The following is a 24,263-nucleotide window of genomic DNA, read 5'->3' on the forward strand; positions in this document are numbered from 1 at the left end:
ATATCGCTAAGGAAGTGTGCTAGTGTGCATATTCATACAGCTGCCCTTTTCTAGTAAGAAGCTCTAAAGTCTTGTTGTTGTTGTTGTTGTTGTTGTTGTTGTTGTTGTTGTTGTTGTTGTTGTTGTTGTTTCAATTTATATACTGCCCTTTTTCAAAAGATCTCAGGGCAATGTACATTAGAAGCACATTCCAAAACACAAACGATAAAAACATAATAAAAACATAGTAAAAAGCATAGCGACAGGCAGCCTGATAGTAAAATAATCATAATAACAGTCCTCTCCAACCAGCAAACTTCTCCAACCAGATGCTGTCTAGATGTTTCGGACCACAACTCCCATCAGCCCCAGTCACAACTTCATCCAGTATCCATATTCTGTGAGTTCTCTGGTCTCCCTTCACCCAGAGGGGATGGGGAATGAAAATTAGACTCTTATCGCGCACTGCCTCTGATGTTCTCAGGTGCTTTGTGGAGCAAGGCTGGTGGTGTTCTTCATGAAGACCTTGGGGCCCAGCTAAATGCCCAACCTGGTCACCCACTGGAGACAACAACCAGTTCATCTTTTAAAGGCGGGGGGGGGGGGAGCCAGTCCTCTCTTTCTATAGGAAAGCATCTTATTGAAGATCCAGTGAAGTGGGAGTTCATACAACGGGGATCTTTCTTTACCTAGAGGATTACCACATATCCTCCTGGAATGTACTGCCGCTGCTGCTCTCCAGAGATATGTTTGCAAAGAGGGGAATATTCACTGCTCCAACTCATCTATTATAAACCTTCAGCTGGATGCAGACTGGCTGACTCGGAATGGCTCAGTTTCAAATCACAAGTTTGAGCTACTGGTTTCCACATCGACTCGTAAGACCTTACATATAAGATCTATCTAAGGAGGTTGAGTAACAGCAACCTAGATCCTGATCGTTGTTCTGTAGCCATGTCTTTACTCGCCCCACACTTGGTATGCAGGAGGGTGGAGTTTGGGGGAGACAGGCTTGTGGGTCAAATCAGGAATCCTGCCAGGCCAAATTGGACCTGCTGGCCAGGCCAGAGGCTGCCCACTCCTTTCCCAAGAAGTTTATATACCTCAGCAAAGCATTGGTGATTTTTTAAAAAAAGATTTCTAAAGTACGGTTGTACCTTTGTTTTCTAACAGCTTAGTTCTTGAACATTTTGGCTCCTAAACGCCACAAACCAGGAAGCGACCATTCCGGTTTGTGGACTATTTTTGGGGGCTTCCACGGCTTCCGATTGGCTGCAAGAGCTTCCTGCAGCCAATCAGAAGCCACGATTGGTTTCCGAACGTTTTGGAAGCCGAACGGACTTCCGGAATGGATTCTGTTCAACTTCCAAGGTATGACTGTACTGTGAACGTAAAACAGGTGGAACTGAGGGGGCGGACAAGGAAAGACTAGAGAAACTGAGAAGAACTTTGCAGAGGAAGCCAGAAGTGTGACAAGAACAGGGGTAGAATTCTCAAGCACCCACTTTTTTTGCAGGCCGCCAAACAACATCACAGAGACAGATTGGAGATATTCCTACCTGTGGACCTTCTCATGAGCAATCTTAATATGAGAGCCCTCCCCAGCTAGCCAATTTGCAGCTCCAGATCAACCAGCTCTTGAGCGTTTACCCAGCAGATCCAGTTTCTCAGATGCCAGCTTAAATAGTGTGGAGACGTTCCTCCCTCCCTCCCCCACCCCAAACCCAGGAGTGGACCACTAGCAACTTCATTTGGAATTGGATATGAATGGCACGAAATTAAAAGACGCCTGCTTCTCGGGAGAAAAGCAATGACAAACCTAGACAGCATCTTAAAAAGCAGAGACAACACCTTGCCGACAAAGGTCCGTATAGTTAAAGCTATGGTTTTCCCAGTAGTGATGTATGGAAGTGAGAGCTGGACCATAAAGAAGGCTGATCGCCGAAGAATTGGTGCTTTTGAATTATGGTGCTGGAGGAGACTCTTGAGAGTCCCATGGACTGCAAGAAGATCAAACCTCTCCATTCTGAAGGAAATCAGCCCTGAGTGCTCTCTGGATCGTGAAGTTGAGGCTCCAATACTTTGGCCACCTCATGAGAAGAGAAGACTCCCTGGAAAAGTCCCTGATGTTGGGAAAGAAAGATTGAGGGCACAAGGATAAGGGGACGACAGAGGACGAGATGGTTGGACAGTGTTCTCGAAGCTACGAACATGAGTTTGACCAAACTGCGGAAGACAGTGGAAGACAGGAGTGCCTGGCGTGCTATGGTCCATGGGGTCACGAAGAGTCGGACACGACTAAACGACTAAACAACAACAACAACATGAATGGCACCAGATTTCCTATAAAAATATCCTAGTAAAATATGCACGCCCTCATTTTTCATATCAATGCAAATGATGTTCTTCCAAGCACCAGCAGACAAGACAAGAAGCAGGCAGAACGAAACAGGCTTTGCCTCTTGATTCTGAAGGGGGCACATTACACAACACAGCAAGACATGGTGTGTTCCTCCCCACCCGCCCCCAAAGAAGAACGGCAGGGTAAATTTAATCGGATTACTTTTCATATTTAACTACCAAGTTTACCTAAGGCTTTGCTCTTCTCGTATCTCAGGCTCCTTGTTTGCTTTTGATATCGCAAAGCCTTTCTGTTAGCTAAAGACAAAGGTTATGAGGGTAATGAATATCAAATTCGCTGTATAAAGGTTCCCTTGTCTCACCGACAGTCTCCATAGCATCACAAACAGGAGGGTGTGTCATACACAAAGGGGGGAAATAAAGCACAACTCAAACAACATTATATTTAAAAAAGTGCTAGGTGTTTACAGTCACAGATGGGTACAATAGCGGTACGGCTGTTAAAAGTGACGCAACATGGCAAAGGTCTTGGCCTGCTACTCTTCCTCAAGGAGAAATCTCACAAGCAGATGTATTCTTTACCCTCTAATGCTGTATTCAAGGCTTGGCCACAACAAGGTCCAAATTGATACTGATAAAAGTTACGTGACCACGCAAAACTCTCCACCAAAAAATCTGAGCCTGTATAATTGAGTATTCCTCTTGATTTGCATAATTTATGCTGCTGCCGTTACTCATGGGAAAGGGGGGCAAAGACTTTGCAGGAAACGAAACATCACCCAACCCATCCACAGGAAAACTTAGTTCTAAGAGTCCCTCTGGTTCCTCAGATACTATTGCCCCATTGTTTCAGATATAGCCTCTCAGCCATGAGGACTAGATCCTTAGTGGTTTTTAAAAATGAAAGTCAGCAAGTTGAACTATGCCTGTTCTACACATTCCAACCCGCTGCATTTAGACTTGAAAAATAGCAAAGATGTACCGGCAATAATAGCAAACACTAAGTAGCCTTGTCTATAACAAATATGGTTAGTTTTTCCATAAAATAAAACTCGTTCTTTTCCGTTTGAACATTGGTACTTCCCAAACCAATCAAAGCTCATATCTCTGAGGAGGCAGGTTTGCCTGTGGTAGACATTTCTGAACTTTTTTTTTTGAAGGGAGATGGTGTGTGGGGGGGAAACATATTTTCTCTAACGTCATGGTGGGCAGGTAAAAAGAGAGCCGAAAGCCCACAGTCCAGTTTGGGGGGGGGGCGGGACCATATATATTATCTCATTGAAACCCACTGTGAACTACGGAAAGGGATCTAACATGTATTTATTAGCAATATTTATATGGCACCAAATAAGAAAGATCTCTAGGCGGCTTACAATGATAAAAATGTTTTAAAGGAAGCAAATAAAACGAGAGCAGCCTGGCTGAAGATACCCATTGAGCATCCTCTTTCCAGCCATGGAGAACATGAGGAAAGCAGCCCTCTCTATTCTTGGTCGCCCCCAGCCCCACCCTCCACAACTGGCACACAGAGGGCATAGCTGCTAAGTCTCCCGTTTTCCCCGGGAAATCCCCGTTTTCCAGCTGTTCCTAGCTGAAAAAAAAATGGATTTTTTTTGTTTCCCCCCGGTTTATTCTGGCGCGACGGCCATTTTGGAATTGGGCGGAGCATGCTCAGAAGCGACTTTTGATGCTGCTCTGCCCAGTTCCAAAATGGCTGCAGTGCGACTTCTGGTACGGCGGCCATTTTGGAACTGGGCAAAGCAGCATCAAAAGTCACTTCTGAGCATGCTCCGCCCAGTTCCAAAATGGCGGTAGCGCTACTTCCGGTCTGCTATTTCCGGCCCGGTCCCTTATTTCTCTAACAGTAACTTGGCAGGTATGCACAGAGGGTCCATTTAATTATCGTGTCGAATTCCTTTCCATAGGCCTACCTTCTGTGTACTGAAGGCAAGAGAGCAGAAGCAAAACGAGCTGGGCCCTTTTATTCACTCATTCTTACCACACAGAGGGGGACACGGGTGGCTCTGTGGTCTAAACCACTGAGCCTAGGGCTTGCCGATCAGAAGGTCGCCGGTCCGAATCCCCGCGACAGGGTGAGCTCCTGTCGCTCGGTCCCCGCTCCTGCCCACCTAGCAGTTCGAAAGCACGTCAAAGTGCAAGTAGATAAATAGGTACCACTCCGGCAGGAAGGTAAACGGCACTTCCGTGCGCTGCTCTGGTTCGCCAGAAGAGGCTTAGTCATGCTGGCCACATGACCCGGAAGCTGTACACCAGCTCCCTCTGCCAGTAAAGCGAGATGAGTGCCACAACCCCAGAGTCGGTCACGACTGGACTTAACGGTCAGGGGTCCCTTTACCTTACCACACAGAGACTGAATGTGCAGAGGGCAGCCGGCAGCCATGCATTCAACCAGAAATGCACTTAGGCTTCCTCCAAACAATCAGGAATCCTAGCCACGCAGGAATTCTCCTGATCGCCTTTGCCGAACATGGAAGCATTTGCAATTCTGCTCCCCGCTTTGCATGTGGCAAAGGGAAGAAGGAAACAGATCTCTGGAATATCATCTAAAACGAGAGTGGCCGTCGGTAGCTTACAATAGCAACCAACAACCTCTTGCCTTGTTCACAACTGTCACAGTGGCCGGAGTGGACTACTTCAGAGTAACGACGCTACGCAGCTCTGCATTTTATTCTTTTATTGGTGCTGCGTATTTACAGTGCTCAAGTCATTGCTATTTACACGGAGCGATGTTGTCAGTCGGTTTCAGAACCTCCTAATGGCTTTTGGCGCGTCTTTCTCCAACACAAAAGCTTTGGCAGACCCATCCTCTTGCCCCTCCTCTTCCTGCGTAATTCTGGAGTTGGGGGGATGGGTCTTCCCCCCTTACTTGCCCCTTCCTGTCCCACCTGGGACCCTGGCTCCTCTACCTTGCCTGAGCCTCGGACACGACTTCCTGCTTCCCCACTGGAATCGGAACTCTCCCTGCTTTCCCCTTTGCTCGGGGACGGGCTTGAACTCAGGAGGGGAGGGACTTCGCGATATCCCCTGTCCCTCACATCCACCCCCCTCCCAAGCTCTCCTTCACCCCTCCCCAGGCCCCCCCCATGTGTCGGTGACGACTGGAAGCCTAAAAACTCGGTGCTCTCCGAGCCCGTTGGTGTGAACACCTCCCCCCAGTCCTGCGAGCCCCCCCCTTCCGCCTGGGAGGACGGGAATCCCAAAAAGTCCGTGGCGTCAGAGCTGGTGGGGGTAAAAATGTTTTGCCAATCTGCTCCTTCCTCTGACTGGGTGGATCTTGGCGACACCCATACCTCATCCTCTGGTTCCTCAAACTCCGCTTCCCAGCGCCATGGTGAGCTGTTCTCCCGTGCCTCCTCCTCCTCCCCCTCCCTTTCCATGTGCCAGGGCTTGGGTCTGTGGGGAAAGAGGGCGTGAAATTCTTCCACCAAGAATTCCTCCTGTATCTGAGTGGCGGGAACCCATTCATTCTGGGACGGTGGAGCATCCTCCCATGCCATGAGGTACTCCAGGCCCCCCACCCCCCACCTTGAATCCAGGATGGCCGTGGCCTCATTGAGTTGCTCCCTGCTTTCCCTCTCCCCCCCTCCCTCGGGGGTTTGTTCGCTGTCTCTGAGCCTGCTGCTTTCCCTGTACGGCGACAGCAGCGATCTATGAAACACTGGATGCACCCTCATGTCCTCTGGCAGTGCCAGCCTGTATGCCACCGGGTTGACCTGTTGCGTGACCGTGAAGGGGCCCAGCCATTTGGGTGCCAGCTTTTTGCACCTCCCTCTGGTGGGAAGGCCCTCCGAGGACAACCACACCTTGTCCCCCACCCTGATGACCTCCCCTTGTCGCCTGTGGCGATCTGCCCCCTTTTTGTACGCTTCCTTGGCCCTCTCCAAGTGTTCTCTGAGCTGCTGGTGCACCGTCTCCAGTTCCTCTGCCCAATCCTCAGCCTGTGGGCCCTCCTCCTCCTCCTCCCTCTCCCTCTCTGGGAAAGATCTGAGGTCGCGCCCGTAATTGGCCTTAAAGGGCGACACCCCTGTGGAGACGTGCACTGCATTGTTGTAGGCAAATTCTGCTAGTGGCAAGCGATCCACCCAGTCCGTTTGCCGCTGGCTGACGTAGCATCTCAGGTACTGCTGCAGAATGGCGTTGACCCTCTCCGCTTGTCCGTTGGTCTGCGGGTGTCTAGCCGTCGACAAGCTGACCTCCACCTGCAGGAGGTTCATGAGCCGCCGCCAGAACCTGGAAACAAATTGGCGGCCACGATCCGAAATAACCCTTAAAGGTAATCCATGCAGTCTGAAAATGTGATCAACAAACAGTTTGGCTGTCTCTTCTGCCGAGACTGCCCTGGCACACGGTATAAAGTGACACATTTTGGACATGAGGTCCACCACCACCAACACTGCAGTCTTACCCCTGGACGAAGGCAGATCTGTGATGAAGTCCATGGACACCACTTCCCACGGCCTGTGTGGTGTGGCTAAGGGCTCCAGCAACCCTGGTGGCGCTGCTCTGACCACCTTCGCCCGCTGGCAGGTGGTACAGCCCCTTACATAGTCTCGAACATCTTCCCTCACCCCTGGCCACCAGAAGTGTCTCATGACTAGGTGAGTGGTCTTGTCCCTTCCAAAATGCCCCGCTGTAGGGTTGTCGTGCATCTGCTTGAGGACCGTACGTCGAAGCTGGGTGGTGGGTAGGTACAGCGCACCCTTGTAGAAAAGCAGCCCTCTGCGTTCTGCAAAGTCTTTTGCCTGCTCCCTCCCCCCTCTCAGTTCTCTGAAGATGCGGTTGGCAAATTCATCCGCTGCCGTCAGTGCTGTGAGTTCTGCCTCGCTCACCACTGCTGCTCCGCAGGACCATGCCGACGGGGGGAAAATGTGCCTTGGGGCTGGTGGCGCCTCCTCCTCCATGTACTCTGGCTTGCGGGAGAGGGCATCCGCCCTGACATTCTGCTCTCCTGGGATGTAGTGTATGGAGAAGTTGAAGTTCGAGAAGAACTCCGCCCACCGTATCTGCCGCTGGTTGAGCACCCTGGCAGTTCTCCAGAACTCCAGGTTCTTGTGGTCTGTGCACACCTGGATGGGGTGCTTGGCGCCCACCAGGAAGTGTCTCCAGTGCTGGAACGCCGCGTGGATCGCAAGAAGTTCCCGATCAAAAACTGTGTAGTTTCGCTCGGGCTGGGTCAACTTCCTGGAGAAGAAGGCACAGGGTCTCCACTCTCTGTTGGCGTCCAGTTGCAACAAAATGGCGCCCACAGCCTTATCAGAAGCATCTGTTTCAATGCGTAGGGGCGCGTCCTGAACCACGTGGAACAGGTTCTGGTCTGAGGCGAACACCCTCTTGAGGCTTTCGAACGCTGCTTGCGCCTCTGGTGTCCACCTGAACTTCTGCTTGCCTCTCAGGCAGTCCGTGATGGGAGCCGTAACTCGAGAGAAGTTCTTGATGAACTTCCTGTAGAAGTTGGCAAAGCCTAGTAGGCGTTGGGCATCTTTGCGCGTCCTGGGGCTGTGCCAGTCCAGGATGGTCTGCACCTTGTCCTTGTCCATTGCCAGCCCCTTGTCTGACAGCTTGTAGCCCAGGAAGTCCACCTCCTTGGTGTGAAACTTGCACTTCTCCAGCTTCACATACAGGTGGTTCTCCTTCAGGCGCTGTAACACCTCCCTGACGTCCTTCACGTGCTGCACTGGGTCGTTGGAGTAAATAAGGATGTCATCCAGAAAGACCAAGCATTTCCTGAAGAGTAGGGACCCCAGGACGTGGTGCATGAAGGCCTGGAAGCATGCTGAGCCCCCTTGCAACCCGAAGGGCATCACCAGATATTCAAAAGAGCCCAGAGGCGTGAACATCGTGGTTTTCCACTCATCGCCTTCCCGGATCCTGATCAAGTTGTACGCCCCCCTCAGGTCTAGCTTGGTGAAAATCTTGCCTCTGCGTGCCGCTGTCAGGAGATCATCCACTCTGGGCATGGGGAAAGCCACTGGCTCTGTCACCGAATTCAGCCGTCTAAAATCCACCACAAGACGGCGCTGTTGCGTGTCTTTCTTGTCCACCCAGAAGACCGGGCTGCCCCCTGCTGCCTTGCTTTCTCTGATGAACCCCCGCTTGAGGTTCTTGTCGATAAAAGCGCGCAGATCCTCCAGTTCCTGGTCTGACATGGCGTACAGCTTGGCTGGGGGTATAGTTGCCCCAGGCACCAGGTTGATCTGGCAGTCAAAAGGCCTGTGTGGGGGCAGGTGGTCGGACTCCGCTTCACTGAAGACCTCCTGCAGGTCCCAGTATGGTTTGGGTATCGCCTCACCCCCTTTGACGTGCATGGTGGCCACCGTGGCTATCGGAGGCCCCTCCCCTGGTTGGTGCTGCATGCAATGTTCCAGGCAAAAGTCCGATCCAAAAGTGATGCATCTCTGATGCCAACTTATGGAGGGGTCGTGGCGCGCCAGCCAGCTCATGCCCAAAACGATTGGGGGGTCTGAGATGGTGGTGACGTTGAATGCCAGTGTCTCTGAGTGCCTTCCAACCGTCATTCTCATGGGGGGGGTTTGATGAGTGATGGCCCCTCCCAGCAGCTCTCTGCCGTCAATGGTTGCCACGTGCAGAGGAAAATCCAGCTGCAGAAGCTGGATCTGGTGCTCTTCTGCAAAGTTTCTCGAGAAGAAGTTGGCTGAGGCACCACTGTCAATTAGGGCGAGGACCGTCAATGGATAGCCATTTGGGAGCGTGAGCGTCACTTCTAGAACCACTCCTGCTCTGGGAGGGGTGGGCTGGCTCTGCTCCTCTCTGTGCGGGTGGGTGGGCTGGGGCTGTTGTCTGCTGACTGTGCCTGGCTGCCGCCCCTTGTCTCCTGCAGCCAGGCTTTCCCGTTTCCCTGCTGTGGTGCTGCGTCAGTGGGGGAGGGCACAACCGTTCCCGCCTTTCCTTGCCACTCCCTGCGATGTGGGCAGTCTCTGACGAGATGCTGGGGGGAGTTGCAGAGAAAGCAATTCCCACCCCTTCCCTCCTTGCGTCTTGGCGCCGCTGGGGTTTGAAAAGCCCGCGCGCGCGCGCTATCAATCTGCATGGGTTCCTGGTCCTGACTGGCCCCAGGCGTGGCTTGAAAGGGTTGTTGAGGGAGTGGCTTCTCCTGCGACCGTGGGAACCAAGCCCGCTTTGCGCGCGTTGCTTGCTTGTCGCTCCATCTGGATTCCTGCCTCACCCCCACCGCCAGAGCCGCTTTGCTCAGTTGATCCATATTACTGGGCTTTGGACCTCTCGAGAGCTCATCCTTCACCTCCTCATGCAACCCCAAGTAAAACGCCGCTTGCATTGGGGCAGACTCCAGATCCCACCCCAATCTGTGCACCAGCATGGTGAATTTCGCCCAATACGCGCGAACTGTCATATTTCCTTGGCGTAAATTATGAAGTTCCTCCTTAGTCTGGTCCATATGACTATCGGACGAATACATCGTTTTCAAACCTTCTAGAAATAGTTTGACATTCTTCATGCAAGGATTCCTTGTTGCAATTAACGGTCTTAGCCACTCCCTGGCCGCCCCTGTAAGGTGCTCCACAATAAACGCTACTCTGTGCTCATCATCAGGGAACTCATCGTGGTGCAGCTCAAGAGCATACACAATCTCAGTCTCAAAGCCCTGAAACTCCTTCGGGTCTCCATTGAACTTGCTTACTAGGGTCCCGGCTCTCCTTCCTGGCAGCACTTGGACTTGGGGTGCCCCTCCCGCCTTGTTTTTCTCTGCATCCAGCTTGTTTTGGAGGTCTACCGCCACCGCCCTTAAATGCTGCTCTTTTTCCTGGAGCTCTCTCACCTGTTCCGCAAGTTGTAGCCGGTCGTCCTGGACCTTCTTAGTCTCCTCTTTAGCTGCCTTCAATTCTCCCTGCGCCTGCAGCGACAGCTGTTGCAGTTCTAGCTGGGCTTGCTCAGCGATCTGCCGCCACTTCTCCGCCTCTGACACGCTCATCCCGGCAACTCCAAAGTAGCCCAAAAATGATTAGGAGGTTGCTGTCACAGTGGCCGGAGTGGACTACTTCAGAGTAACGACGCTACGCAGCTCTGCATTTTATTCTTTTATTGGTGCTGCGTATTTACAGTGCTCAAGTCATTGCTATTTACACGGAGCGATGTTGTCAGTCGGTTTCAGAACCTCCTAATGGCTTTTGGCGCGTCTTTCTCCAACACAAAAGCTTTGGCAGACCCATCCTCTTGCCCCTCCTCTTCCTGCGTAATTCTGGAGTTGGGGGGATGGGTCTTCCCCCCTTACTTGCCCCTTCCTGTCCCACCTGGGACCCTGGCTCCTCTACCTTGCCTGAGCCTCGGACACGACTTCCTGCTTCCCCACTGGAATCGGAACTCTCCCTGCTTTCCCCTTTGCTCGGGGACGGGCTTGAACTCAGGAGGGGAGGGACTTCGCGATATCCCCTGTCCCTCACAACAACATTCAGATAACACCTCCTGTTTAGGATGGCTTTGCCAACACAGGCAGGCTGAAAAATGTAGCACCTCCAACGCTCCAAGACTAAATTTATATATTTGTATTTATTTAAGGCATGGTCATTGTTTTTTCACGGAAAAGGTTTCAAGAGTAGTTTTCCCAAGATCAATAAAAACAAGGTGGTATCTGCCTGTGGGTGAGTTAGAATCTAAAAGACACAACACAGAAAGGAAAAAAGGGGATAAGGAAGAAAGAGGAAAATAAGCAAACTCAGGCATCAATTCTAAAAGTTAGAATCACTTGTAGTCATAATGCCTTCACTGCAACGTATCTTATAAGTTTCCCCTTGTTGTGATGGCGGAGGCAGCCGGGGGGCAGAGGAGTCCACCACAATAAGGATGAGGCCAATACATTCACACAGAAGAAGCTAAAAATTAAAGTAGTAATTAAGATTCTGCCCATCCTCTTATCTAATATCAGTGTACTGGAAGAAACAAAGATAACCAGTGTTAAAGCAATGATTCTTCAACATCAACTTCGTTGGACTGGTCATGTTGTGCAGATGCCTGATTATCGTCTTCCAAAGCAACTACTCTATTCCGAACTAAAAAATGGAAAGCGTAATGCTGGTGGTCAACAAAAGAGCTTTAAAGACTGTCTCAAGGCAAATCTTTAAAAATGTACTATAAACACTGACAACTGGGAAACCCTGGCCTGCGAGCGCTCCAGTTGGAGAACAGCCTTTACCAAAGGTGTCATGGACTTTGAAGACACTCGAACTCAGGGCGCAAGGGAGAAATGTGCTAAGAGGAAGGCACGCTTGGCAAATCCACACCGTGATCAACTCCTGCCCGGAAACCTATGTCCCCACTGTGGAAGGACGTGTGGATCCAGAATTGGCCTCCACAGTCACTTACAGACTCATTGTTAAAACCGTGTTTATGGAAGACAATCTTACTCGGCTACGAGAGAGAAATTTCAGTCCGATAATACAGGAAGCTTACAATCAAAGAGCTGGTTTGTTCAAATGAGTGTGTGCAATCCAGCACCTAGCATAACCTCACTACCTCTTAACCACAGATGGGCTGATGAGATAATAGTGCCAGAGTCAGCCTTCTGTGCAAGCCTCTGCGGAGTCCTCTCAGGGTCTAGACCTGGCAGCCCTATGCAGTCTTTATGTGCCCTGGCCCTCAGTCCCCAAGTCTTTCCCTCAAGCTTCTGATGCTTCCCTCTGCACTTGGCTTACACACCTTGATCTCACTCTGCTACTTGCTGTGACCGTTTCCACCTAACCTCCAGGCTCTCTGCTACCTGCTGCATCCTCTTTCTCCCCACCTTTCCAGTCCCTCACCTGCTCTGGCCAGATCTTCTGTCTACATGCCTGTATCAATTAATAGAACCATAGAATCATAATAAAAAAAATTCCTTCCAGTAGCACCTTAGACACCAACTACGTTTGTCATTGGTTTGAGCTTTCGTGTGCATGCACACTTCTTCAGAAGAAGTTTTATTTTGTTTTGACTATGGCGGACCAACGCAGCTACCTACCTGTACATAGAATCATAGAATTGTAGAGTCGGAAGGGACCTGTTTCTTTAAGCTACATTTCCCAAGGCATGTGTTTCCCAGGCCAAGACCTGCTTAGCTTCAGCAAGGCTTTTGCCTTGTATGCCATTGACTGTTAAGTCCAGTCGCGGACGACTCTGGGGTTGCGGCGCTCATCTTGATTTACTGTCCGAGGGAGCTGACGTTTCTCCGCAGACAGTTTTTCCGGATCATGCAGCTAGCATGACTAAGCTGCTTCTGGCAAAACCAGAGCAGTGCACGGAAACGGCGTTTAGCTTCCCGTCAGAGTGGTACCTATTTATCTACTTGCACTTTGACGTGCTTTCGAACTGCTAGGTTGGCAGGAGCAGGGACAGAGCAACAGGAGCTCACCCCATCGTGGGGATTTGAACCACTGACCTTCCGATCGGCAAGCCCTAGAGGCTCAGTGGTTTAGACCACAGCGCCACCTGTATGCCTATATACCACACCATATAGGGGATGCCAATCCCCCAAAGGCTAAGACCTACCTTTTCTCACAGAAGCCAGGCTGTGAAACCTTTGTTGCTAAAACCTTGTTCCTCAAGCAGGAATGTTCCATGCCATCACGGCAGCTCAGCCAATCAGTGTCAAGAAACTATGCTGCTACAAGCAGAAGACAATATAGACCAGGCTTCCTCAAACTCGGCCCTCCAGATGTTTTGAGACTACAACTCCCATCATCCCTGACCACTGGTCCTGCTAGCTAGGGATCATAGGAATTGTAGGCCAAAAACATATGGAGGGCCGAGTTTGAGGAAGCCTGATATAGACTCTCAGCAAATAAAAATATAATTAGATATAATAATAATAATAATAATAATAATAATAATAATAATAATAATTTATACCCCGCCCATCTGGCCGGGTTCCCCCAGCCACTCTGTTGTTTTTGAGTTTTAATTGTTGTTGTTTTTTAAGAAAACAAAAACCGCTCCAAAAATAATAACAATAATCAAGCGCAGCAAGATTACAAATCTTGTTCACACCCCACAGCAGCTTGTTACGAAAGTGTCAGGTTCCAATTACGATGTCAACGATGTGATTTTGCTTGGAAGAAGAAAGTGATTTATAGCAACTTAAAGCAAGCCCTTCTTATGAGCACCTGCGAAAACCGAACTCCAACTACAGAAATCCATGTCTTAACCTCTTTCTTTACACAGAAAACCCACATAAAAACAGCAGCAGACAATGTAAACTTGGCCACTAAATACAGTAAGACCAAACAGGCGCTCGGGAATCAGTCCCTGCCATAGCTGCCAACTTCTCCCTTTTTTTTAAGGGAAATTCCCTTATGCTGAATAGGCTTCCTCGTGAGAAAAGGGAAAACTTGGCAGCTATGGTCCCTGCTCAAGCTCTGCTGCATGACTGCCACACATCACATGTGGGCCTGCCCAGCCCACTTGCACAATATCCATTGAAAGGAATAAAAGATACCCAGCAGCCCTTTTTGGATGACTGCATCTGCATTTGGCAGCCTGATAGGCTTCTGTTTCCAGCTGTACAACTTAATCAAAGTATATTTCCTACAGGAACAGAGTGAAAGAAAAAAAAAGGCAATTCTCCCAAGAAAGAAACAACTTAGTTGCTTTAGCTGCTGAACTTTTCTTTCCCAGCAGAAAAGGTAGAGGAGTCTTTCTTTCTTTCTTTCTTTCTTTCTGGGAAGAATCAGTGGGCCAGTTCAGGCGTCACAATAAACCATGGTTTGCCGTAATGGGAACAAGCTTCAGCTAACCTCGGGCTTTGGAGACTCTTCTTCCTGGTGTAGCCACAAGCTTTAGTTTCCATTGTCCAAACTAGCTGAGTGACTATGTGGGAATACTGTACCGTCCCAGCGTGTTAACAAAGAAGCATCAATTGCTCCTTGACCAATTCAGCCATTCCTATAAGGAAAATTAGCAATGTTTCTGCACTGAGCAAGAATTCTGATGTGCTCAAAGGTGGCCCAGGGGGTTCCTAGGTCTTCCTACCCACAAATTATACTTCTTCACATATTTCAAAATTCAAGACCTAATACAAGCTACCTGCACTCTGCTTCCCCCCACTTGTTTTAATGTCAAAATCTGCACCAGTTTATCCCTAACAGAGAGGTTATTTTGCTTTTAAGTTTGCACTTTTAATTCTGGTATGGCACTGGTGTTTTGTTTTGTTTTGTTTTATGGGGTGCTCTTCTGGTTTGTTAAATAAAGAAGTTGTCATTATCAATGGGTTGCTTTTTCAAACTACTATAAGCTGCTCAGAGAACCCAGTGTACAGTGGTACCTCTACTTACGAATTTAATGCGTTCTGAACGCACATCCGTAAGTCGAAAAAAATTGCAAGTCGAATCCCATAAGATTGCATTGGGAGAAAAATTTCGTAAGTCGAAGCAACCCTATCTAAACATTCGTAAGTAGAAAAAATCCTATCTAAACCGCATCCAAGATGGCGGACGGAGCTCCATTCATAAGTAGAAACATTCGTAAGTAGAGTTATTCGTAAGTAGCGGTACCACTGTATAGCTATTTCAATAATATAATTGTTTGGTTCAAATAGTTTTCTCCCAAAAAGTATGGGATTGTTGTTTTGTTTGTTACTATGTTATGTATTTTGTACTGTAAACCACCCTCTGATGCTCAGATGAAGGGTGGTATAAATGTTTAACAACAATAAAATAATAAGTATTTGTTGCTCTTTGAATATTACAGATACTTTTATCTGCGAGCTAATAAACATTCTGTCTCAAGAATATCATCAGATCCAGAACACTTAATGGGTAAGATAAGAGGTGGGGGAGTTTTGTTCAATACAGGGCAATGGGATTTTTTTCTGTGCAAGAGAATTAAAATAGGTGGTGTGGAAATCACAGTACAATTGGGACAGAGCACCTCACGGACTTCTTAAAATGTGCCGCTGCTATTTTTATCTGTCTGCTGTCTAACAACCCAGTAAGCACTACTTGACATTCACCGATCGTACCAAGTAATATCTTTATCTGAATAAGAATGCAAATTGCAGGAGCTTTTTTTATTCCAACGCCTATTCTGTGGCGGCTGAATAGAGTGACCACATGTTCAAGGCTGCAAACGAGTTCACTGACCTCCCTAATCATCTCTGCCATTGCAAGTGAATGACATACACAGTCAATTCTGCCTTGCCTCTCCACTTTCATTCATAAAAAAAATGACATTGTTCTTGCAGCAGTCCTGAGAAAAAGGAGAGGAGAGAAATGCAGCCCAGATGAGGCCCCCCAGTATTTTCAGTTTGGATTCTATTCAGCAGCAGCCCCCACCATCTGCCTTCTTCCTGCTAACAGCAGAACACCTCCCTGTAGAGATGTCAGAATTTGCACCACCTCCACTAATAGCTAGTATTCATATTAGCAAACATACACAGACATACCTCCAGAATGCCTCCTTTCAATGTGTGTTTTATGTAGCTGAGCAGAAGCACAAGGCAGTAGCTGTTACAACTTTCACAGCCCCGTGTGGAGAATTAGATCACTGGGGGAAAATGCTTCCAAGCCCCTTTTATGGAAAATAAGGTCTTGAGCCTGTGTTAAATGCAAAAGCAGCTGAACAACAAGCCTCAGTAATGAATCAATACCCCCGCGGCCCATTTGACCAGGAGAAAGTGTTTGCTTGTGACTGTGCAATTTACAGATTCAAAAGTAAACATTTGTGTTTTGCTTGGCTCTGAATTTCTGTCTTCTATATACAAGTGATTCAACAGAACCTTTTCTTAAGGACCATTTTATATTGTTAGTTCGTTCAAAAACAGGGAATGATCAATCAAACATCTCTCTCTCTCTCTCTCTCTCTCTCTCTCTCTCTCTCTCTCTCTCTCTCTCTCTCTCTCTCTCTCTCGTCTGGTCATGTTGTGCGGATGCCTGATGATCGTCTTCCAAAGCAACTACTCTATTCCGAACTTAAAAATGGAAAGCATAATGCTGGTGGTCAACAAAAGAGGTTTAAAGACTGTCTCAAGGCAAATCTTAAAAAAATGTAGTATAAACACTGACAACTGGGAAACCCTGGCCTGCGAGCGCTCCAGTTGGAGAACAGCCTTTACCAAAGGGGGCATGGGCTTTGAAGACACTCAATCTCAGGACGCAAGGGAGAAACGTGCTAAGAGGAAGACACGCTTGCCAAATCTACACCGTGATCAACTCCCGCCAGGAAACCTATGTCCCCACTGTGGAAGGATGTGTGGATCCAGAATTGGCCTCCACAGTACTTACGGACCCATTGTTAAAACCATGTTTATGGAAGACAATCTTACTCGGCTATGAGTGATCGCCAAAGAAGAAAGAATATAGATATATAATGCTAACCATCCTTCCTTGCCCAAACAGACACACCACAAAGCTTAGCCCAACTTTGCTTGTGCTGCTAAGCATTGGGAACCATTGGGATCAATGTGCATTTTATTTAGCAATCTGAAACCACTTGTTGCCGTTATTCCACTGGGATTATACCAACTTCTGTGCTCAGCGAACTGCAGTCTTAGATCCCTAGTCTGAGATACAGTTCTTGGAAATAAAATACAGTCACACTCAGGTAGGGCCATTCTTGTTAGCGTCTATCTGACAACAAGCCCAAGCCAATCCTGCTATATTTGTACAATACATGTTCGTTGCATTTGTATTTTTAAGTGTATGCATTTAGAATGAAAATCACACACACACACACACACACACACACACACACACACACACACAATGTAATGTATGAAAAGGCTCTTAAGACTGCCCAAAGACTAAGACTGCCATCTGAGTCTATACAGCTGGGCACTTCTACCTCTTTGAAAATGGAAAGAAGTGAAAATACTATGGCCAGAAAGCAATTTTGTAGACCCAATCTAGGGATTTAATTTAAGACATCTCTGCTGGGCCCTTCCATCTGAACATTCTAAAAATATGTACAGTACACCATTCAAGTACATATTCCTTCAGAAAGGTAGTGTGGCTACATTATCAGCAGTCCCAATAGCAGCCCAGTACAATACTGTACAGTGAAGGAGCTCAATCTTAAACTTGTTTGTTCAGAGGCCCTATTCTGAACCTTACAAAATGTGGTTACACACTCCAAAGGAATTGGTTTAAAAGCTCAAAACAAGGGACAGTCCACTAGGAAAGAAGGAGGAAACACTGCAGACCTGTATACAGTGTATATCACCAAACCGACTGCATACCTAGCGAGTTTTTTGCATGCAGCTTGTTCCATACACAAAACTTATCCACTTGGATCGAATTGAAGAGACGCTGCTCCATTAGTCAACCAATTTAGTTGTGGGGAAATGAGCCAGGCAATCTACATGGAGAATCCAGCATTTTATTCAAACTTTTTTTGAAAATAAAACCATGACTCTGGGTCAGGGCTCCCCCCCCCCCAGCCGGAACTCAATTTTGACACCTCTCAGGTGGGCACCACTGGCATTCTAAGAGAAAGAGGGAGGTGTTCATGGTGAGTTCCCGCACCACTCTTCCTGGAAAAATAGCACTGCCCTGGGTGATCTATAGCTGCACCAGGAAAACAGAAGGGAAATAATGTCCCAGTGTGAATAGCTGCCATGAAGCACATTTATTCCACCCTTATTTGTTTGCCAAACATGGTTCATCTCTTTCCCAAACAATGGAAACCTGACACAGATAGAACTTTTTGTGCATGGTGTATACAGATGTATACCCTGACTGATATTGTCTGCCAACAAAGGGGGAAACAATTGACTTTCTCTCCAAATGTTTGGTTTAAGCAATATTGTACAATGAGTTTGGCGCTTCAAATAAACTGAGTCAGTTAGATATTTAAAATTGAGTCATTTGGCTATTTAAAATGTTCAGCACAAATGTTCATGTCTCTCTTATTTCAATTTCTAGTTTCCCAAAGGACCCCCCCCCAAAAAACAACCCTGTTTCTCCACTGCCTTAAATGCAGCATCTGGCTGGGAGATATAACACCAAAAAGCACAGAATATTTCATTGCACGTGAGAGTGGAAAAAAGGATTTGAAAGAAGGACTTGTTTCTTTCGAGTCCAGATTTTCAAATTTCAAAAGTACAAAGATATTTTGTGTGGGCTGAACACCCACTGTTTTCAGCATGGAAATCAAGTTACGCTTTTCTGTGCATCCACAGGCATACACCCTGGTATTTGTCATTTGGTTAATGCTACAATGACCATTTGAGGTGCTTCTATTTGTTGGAAACTTTGCCCTTGACCCATAGCAGTTTGGTGTTGAAATGCTTCTTGTGGATCCAGGAGCAGTTTGCAAGCACCCAGGAAAAGTGTGGCAAATGTGCAGAGCAGACAACAGAAGGCAACAGAAACAATTCTCTCCTTGTGTACTTGTCAAGAGAGCAAACTTAAGAGGCGTAGCTCTTTTTTCTCTTTTGCAACAAAAACTACAAACTCCTATGGCACTGTAAAACTGCGCACAGGGGGGATTTGCAACAGAAAGGTTGCCAAGTTGTTATGGGATCAAACATTGGGACTGTTTCAGACAGGTAGACATCCATAGCTTGTTCCCATCTTACGTGCTTATAACCTTTGTAGCCTATATACCATGGAATACAAAAAAACCAACCAAAAAGAACCAACCTTGTCAACTATATTCATGCCTTGCAGAAGAAGCCCTCCTGTGGTTCCCAAAAAAGACGATCAAGCTGCTAGGATTCCTTATGCGCAAAAATGGGAGGAAGGAGAAATTCCCACTGAAGAGGAATGGATAAGTAAAATGATGGACTCTGAGGACCTAATGATGATTGTTTTGAGGAAGAATGGAAGCCTTTTTTGGGGAACTATTTAAATAAATATTATCGCATGATGGATTCCTGAGCAGGATTTGAACTATGAGCAACAGAGAGATCATTGTAATTATGGTTATGGTATAAGAGAGAGGAGAAAGGGGTGCAGAAATAAGAAACACCACGGAAAATGGGATGGGAAGTTGATAAAAGAAAAGAAAAAAATTACGATGTTTTGGAATGCATCTGCGAAATGCTTAAAAATGCAATAAAGCATAACTGGGGGAAGAAGCCCTCCTGCTTCCTTACCTAATGGTGCTCTTGTCGGCGTTTCTTCGGGGTCTGGAATAGGAATCCTGGCTGCCGGGAGGCTGTGCACAGTGGCCACCAGGAAAAAGCAAGTCCAGGCTCCCCACGCAGCAATCATTCCTCTCCTTTCACTTCGGGGCAGCCAGCCGTGGGTAGTGGTGGTGGCAGCGCTTCCTCGGCCCGCCTCAGCCATCCTCCAGATGCATGCTGCTCCGTGGGCTGGCTGGGCGTCTCCTGCTCTGGGTCCCCGAAGTGGCGGCCCCGTGCCCTGCAAGGAGTCGGGAGGAGAGGGACACTCGCGGAGGCTCCTCAGCGGAGAGGGCAGCTCCCCTTCCCCTCGGGGACGCCTGGGAAAGCCAGCCTTGCCCCAGCACCGCCCGCCACCACGGAAGAACCATTTTTGCGCACCTTTCCCCCCTTCCTGACTGGGTTTGCCCCGACAGCAGCCCGGAGCCGCCGCTCCGCCTCCCCTCCGGGCTTCACTTCCCGCAACCCGAAGCCGCTTCTAGGGTCCCGCGAGGGGCGCCGCCCTCCGATTAAGCTGGCGGTACCCGCCGGGGATGGCGCGGAGGAGCCGGCCGCCCTGCCCGCTGCGCTTACCTGCTGCTTGGCGCCGCTGGAGCCCTTCTGGGCAGAGGCGCGGGCGGCTCTGCTCCGCTCCGCTCGCTCCCTCGCTCGCTCGCCAGCCTTGCCAGACAGCCAGTCCGCCTGCCTGCCTGCCCCGCCTCACTGAGTGGGCTGGGCTGGGCTGGCCGGCGGCCCCCAGCGGCGGAGAGGGGGCGGCGCGTCTTTGCGCCCAGGGCGCACGAAGAGACCCGAGGGGCGGCCCTTCGGCTGGACGGCGAGGAGGAGCCCGCGGCAGCCTACCTGAAGAGCAGGGTGGGAAAGGCAGCCGGCGGGAGGCCACCCCTCGGGCTTTCCCCTCTTTGGTGGCCGTGGCCCCGTGGGTGGGGGTGCCCGTCTCCGTGTGCGGATTTTTGGCGCTGCTGGGCGGCGAACCAGAGCAGCTGCCCCTTGAGCTTTCCTACCGAGGCTAAACGCTTTCCCTTCCGCAGTGACCACAGGTAGATACTGTATTAGCAAATTCCTCTTGTGTGCCTGCAATCGGAGAGTAACAGATTCACTGGACCATATTCTTTTGGACTGCCCTTTGCAGTTTGCACAGCAGACTCCGCAAACAGATGTTGAGCAAGATATTGGACCTGCGACCCTGGCTCTGAGAGAAAGTCAAATGAGGTTCCTCCTAGAAGATAGGGACCCGGACGTTACTGCCCATGTGGGCAGGGCCCTCTTACCCATAGGGGTGCTAGGGGTGTGGGGCACCCGGGCTCCGGGCTCTCAGGGGCACCAGGCTGAGAGTCTGGGGCCCGAGAGTTGAGTCCAGGGAAGAGCCCGTCCGTCGTTTGGAGTGCCACGGCGGGGCTCTTCTGCTGCGGGTGGCTCTGCGCCGCGAGTTCAGGGGCGACTGAGGCAGTGAGATGCTGAGGTGGGCAGCCGGCTCCGCTCTCCTGCGCGCCTGGAACTGGGCAACCTGGAGGTGGGGGGGGCGCCTGGCGGATCTTTGCACCCCGGTGCCGCATATGCTTAAGGCAGCCCTGCCCAGTGGCTTCCTTTTTAACCTTCATCTTACCCAAAAGGGTTCTTAATTAATCATCCCTCTAGGACAGAGCTGTCCAACTTCCAAGAGACTGTGATCTACTCGCACTATAAAAAAAACAAACTGGCAGTGATCTACCCATTGGATTGACCAAGGTTGTTGAGCTTTTTTTAGGGAGCCAAAGTTGAGGTCACGATTGACCTGTTTGACATATAGGGAATAGAAATAGACAGGGTGAAGCAGAACAATAGAGTACCTTGCGATCCTCAACAGCCTCACTCCTGTCCCTTTTTGGTATTTGTATTTGTATTTGTTCCCACCGAGACCGTTTTCTCTAAGGGGCGCCAGTCGAGCGGTGGGTCCTCCTGGGTCCTCCTGCTCTGTGGTTGCTCCCCAACTCCCTGCCTGGTCTCTGCCCCACGTGGGCTGCCTGCCCCCGTCAGAGGCACCCACTGAGCTGGCTGATGTGGTGTGGCTGGGCTCAAAGAACTTTGTCTCCCTCAGAGCCAGCCCAGCCATGAAGCAAGGTGAGGCAACTGCCTCTGGCGGCTGGAACTGCAAGGGCAGTGGATCCCAAAGTCGATCTTCATGCCCCTCACCTTGTTCCTGATGTAGAGCTTTCCTCGCCCCTTCTTCCCTGGCGAGGAACCATGTTGCGGTTCACCCAGGGATGCCAACTTGAATAAAATGTTGCGCAGGTAAGCCCCACGCTGCACCATCAATCACATGACACAACATGGCAATGCCCACCAACTTTTTTGACCCCCTAAAATATTTTAGGGAGGGGGAGCAAAGGGACGTCAGCCCCTAGGAGTTGGTTCCAATGGGTTCTCCTCAGGTTCAAAAATGCAGGGCCGTCTTTAGCACATCAGGCACCCCCCACCTCTACTCTTTTTTTTAAAAAAAACTCTGCACCTCCAGCTCTTCCCCTCCATTAAAAAAAGAAAAAAGAAAGCTCTTGCCTTCCTTGGAGGAGCGCGCCGTCTCCCCCGAGCCGGAAGGCCTTGGGGCGACGCCTCGGCTGAGCCGAGAGCCACAGGGCTGGGAAGGGAGAGTGCGGCCTGCAGAGAGGCCTGGCGTCCCGGCCCTGCGGAGCCAGCAGGGCAGCAGGGAGAGTCCTAGACTGTGGGAAGGCATCCAAGACTTCCCACCAACAGGAACGCCAATGAAACGCAGCGCTGGGGTGAGGGATGACCCTGGCGCTGCAGAGCGGAACAGGGTCCTAGTGCCCCTGCTCCGCTCGCTTACCTCCCTCAGCGGAGATCCTGAGCAGCGCGACTGGCGGAGGGAAAAGGGAGGCCGCCGTGCAGCTCCACTTGCTGGGGCGCCCCTCAGCGCCCCCCTCAGTGCCCAGGCGCCCCGCGCCACTGGAGTCAATGGGCGAGCCGGCCCTGCAAAAATGTCTCAGGCCAGCCCTGCCTTCCTATCTCCCCATCAAAGACTTCTCCAAGTGGATTTCTGAAGTTCCAGATCCTAAACTAGCTGTCAATGGGCAACATTCCCAAATGTATACATGTTTGATATTGTTGTGTGCCCTCCCAAGTGGGTGAGATTCCAGGGGTTCCAGGTGTGATTTCCTAGGAACAACAGAAACAGTGGTGTCTTTAGGATATATGGCTTATTTACACATATATACAGCCTGAGCCTACAATGGGGGGGGGGGCTCACAGCATTTACACCCAAGAGAGTCTTGCTTCCCATAGTCGCAGCCTTGAGTCCCAGCAGAAATCCAGCATGGCCATACCTTCCAAGTTCCTCTCTGAAAAATAAGGGACCGGACCGGAAGTAGCATACCGGAAGTAGCGCGGCGGCCATTTTGGAACTGGGCGGAGCATGCTCTGAAGTGACTTTTGATGCTGCTGTGCCCAGTTCCAAAATGGCTGCTGCACCAGAAGTCGCGCTGCAGCCATTTTGGAACTGGGCAGAGCAGCATCAAAAGTCGCTTCTGAGCATGCTCCGCCCAGTTCCAAAATGGCCACCGTGCCAGAATAAACCGGGGGAAAACAAAAAAATCTGTTTTTTCAGCTGGAAAAACGGGGGTTTCCCGGGGAAAACGGGAGACTTGGCAGCTATGAGCATGGCTCTCCCTGTCTGCTTCCAGCCCGCTTCCAGCCCAGCTCTCTCTTTCACAACCCTGGGACCTTGCCTGGATAATTCAGCAATGAAACGCTCCGTTAGATTTTAACCCTTGCTGGACCCCCAGAATTAGAATGGATTCGGGCATGATACAGACTGACACACACACCACAACTCACAACACTTTTTAAATTTAGAATAAGGAAAACATCAGAACCACACTTTTCAGGCTTCAGCGGGAGGTCTGCTAAAAATAAATGTCTGCACTTTGGAAACAGGGGTGTGTTGTCAGAGAATCCCACTTCAGTGGCAAGCTAGCTCTGCAAAAGCCAATTTCTCTCAGGAATGATTATATAACTGGGGCAACCTTTATTTTATTTGGGAATGAAATTAGTAAGAAAAAGAAATGAGTCGTAGGTGACTCAGATTATCCCAAAGGGGCAAAAAGCCTCAAAAAGCGAATGTTTCAGAACAGCTCATTGAATGCAGAATTGCACAAGTTAACGGTGTTTTTTGTGCAGAGACTTGAGTCTGTCAGTAATGCTACGAAAGTACTGAATGATGACAACTTTTTCATCAAATGCTTTCTTTCAACTTCATATGTGATCTGAAATGTTACAAAGAAGCTGAGATGAAGAAGCTGTCATTGTGGCATGCTTACCTTTATGCTATATTAGACTTACACATCATTTAAAAAGCAAATACAATTATTATTCACAACAAAGTTATATTCTGCCCAGGGCCAAAGTTATATTCTGCCCAGTAGCCCTAAGCTACTGAAGGTAATGGGGCCCTTTATATGTCCAGCTGTCCTTTGTCAACAAAAAAGTCTCTTTTTTGTGTTGAATATATGCTATATGGTACGCTATACAGTGGAACCTCGGTTTATGAACACCTTGGTTTATGAATTTTCGGTTTACGAACGCTGCGGACCCATCTGGAACGGATTAATTCACTTTCCATTACTTTCAATGGGAAAGTTTGCTTCAGTTTATGAACGCTTCAGTTTATTAATAGACTTCCGGAACCAATTACACCCATGCTTTGGGTTAAGTACGCTTCAGGTTGAGTACTCCGCGGACCATCTGGAACAGATTAATCCACTTTCCATTACTTTCAATGGGAAAGTTCGCTTCAGTTTATAAACGCTTCTGTTTATGAACAGACTTCCGGAACCAATTGTGTTCATAAACC

At 49.2% G+C, this 24,263-nt stretch overlaps 1 protein-coding gene across 6 annotated transcripts in view; it reads right to left on the reverse strand.

Moving 5' to 3' along the window:
* FGFR3 (fibroblast growth factor receptor 3) overlaps nucleotides 1-20,445 on the reverse strand; it is a 69,569-nt gene extending 49,124 nt beyond the window's left edge. For 2 of the 6 annotated variants that reach the window (XM_035138374.2, XM_035138372.2), the window contains exons 1-2: nucleotides 19,997-20,119; nucleotides 19,397-19,664 (exon numbers count right to left, since the gene is read on the reverse strand). In XM_035138374.2, coding sequence (XP_034994265.1) covers nucleotides 19,397-19,589 — 193 coding nt within the window. In that variant the 5' untranslated portion in view covers nucleotides 19,590-19,664; nucleotides 19,997-20,119. Of the gene's footprint in view, nucleotides 1-19,396; nucleotides 19,665-19,804; nucleotides 19,879-19,996; nucleotides 20,120-20,263 lie in introns of those variants that run through there. The other 4 variants (XM_035138370.2, XM_035138369.2, XM_060275130.1 and 1 more) reach the window with 3 other exon arrangements.
* Nucleotides 20,446-24,263: the final 3,818 nt, after the last annotated feature.

Source organism: Zootoca vivipara, chromosome 5 (genome assembly GCF_963506605.1).
Source record: "Zootoca vivipara chromosome 5, rZooViv1.1, whole genome shotgun sequence".
NCBI classification, from domain to species: Eukaryota; Metazoa; Chordata; class Lepidosauria; order Squamata; family Lacertidae; genus Zootoca; species Zootoca vivipara.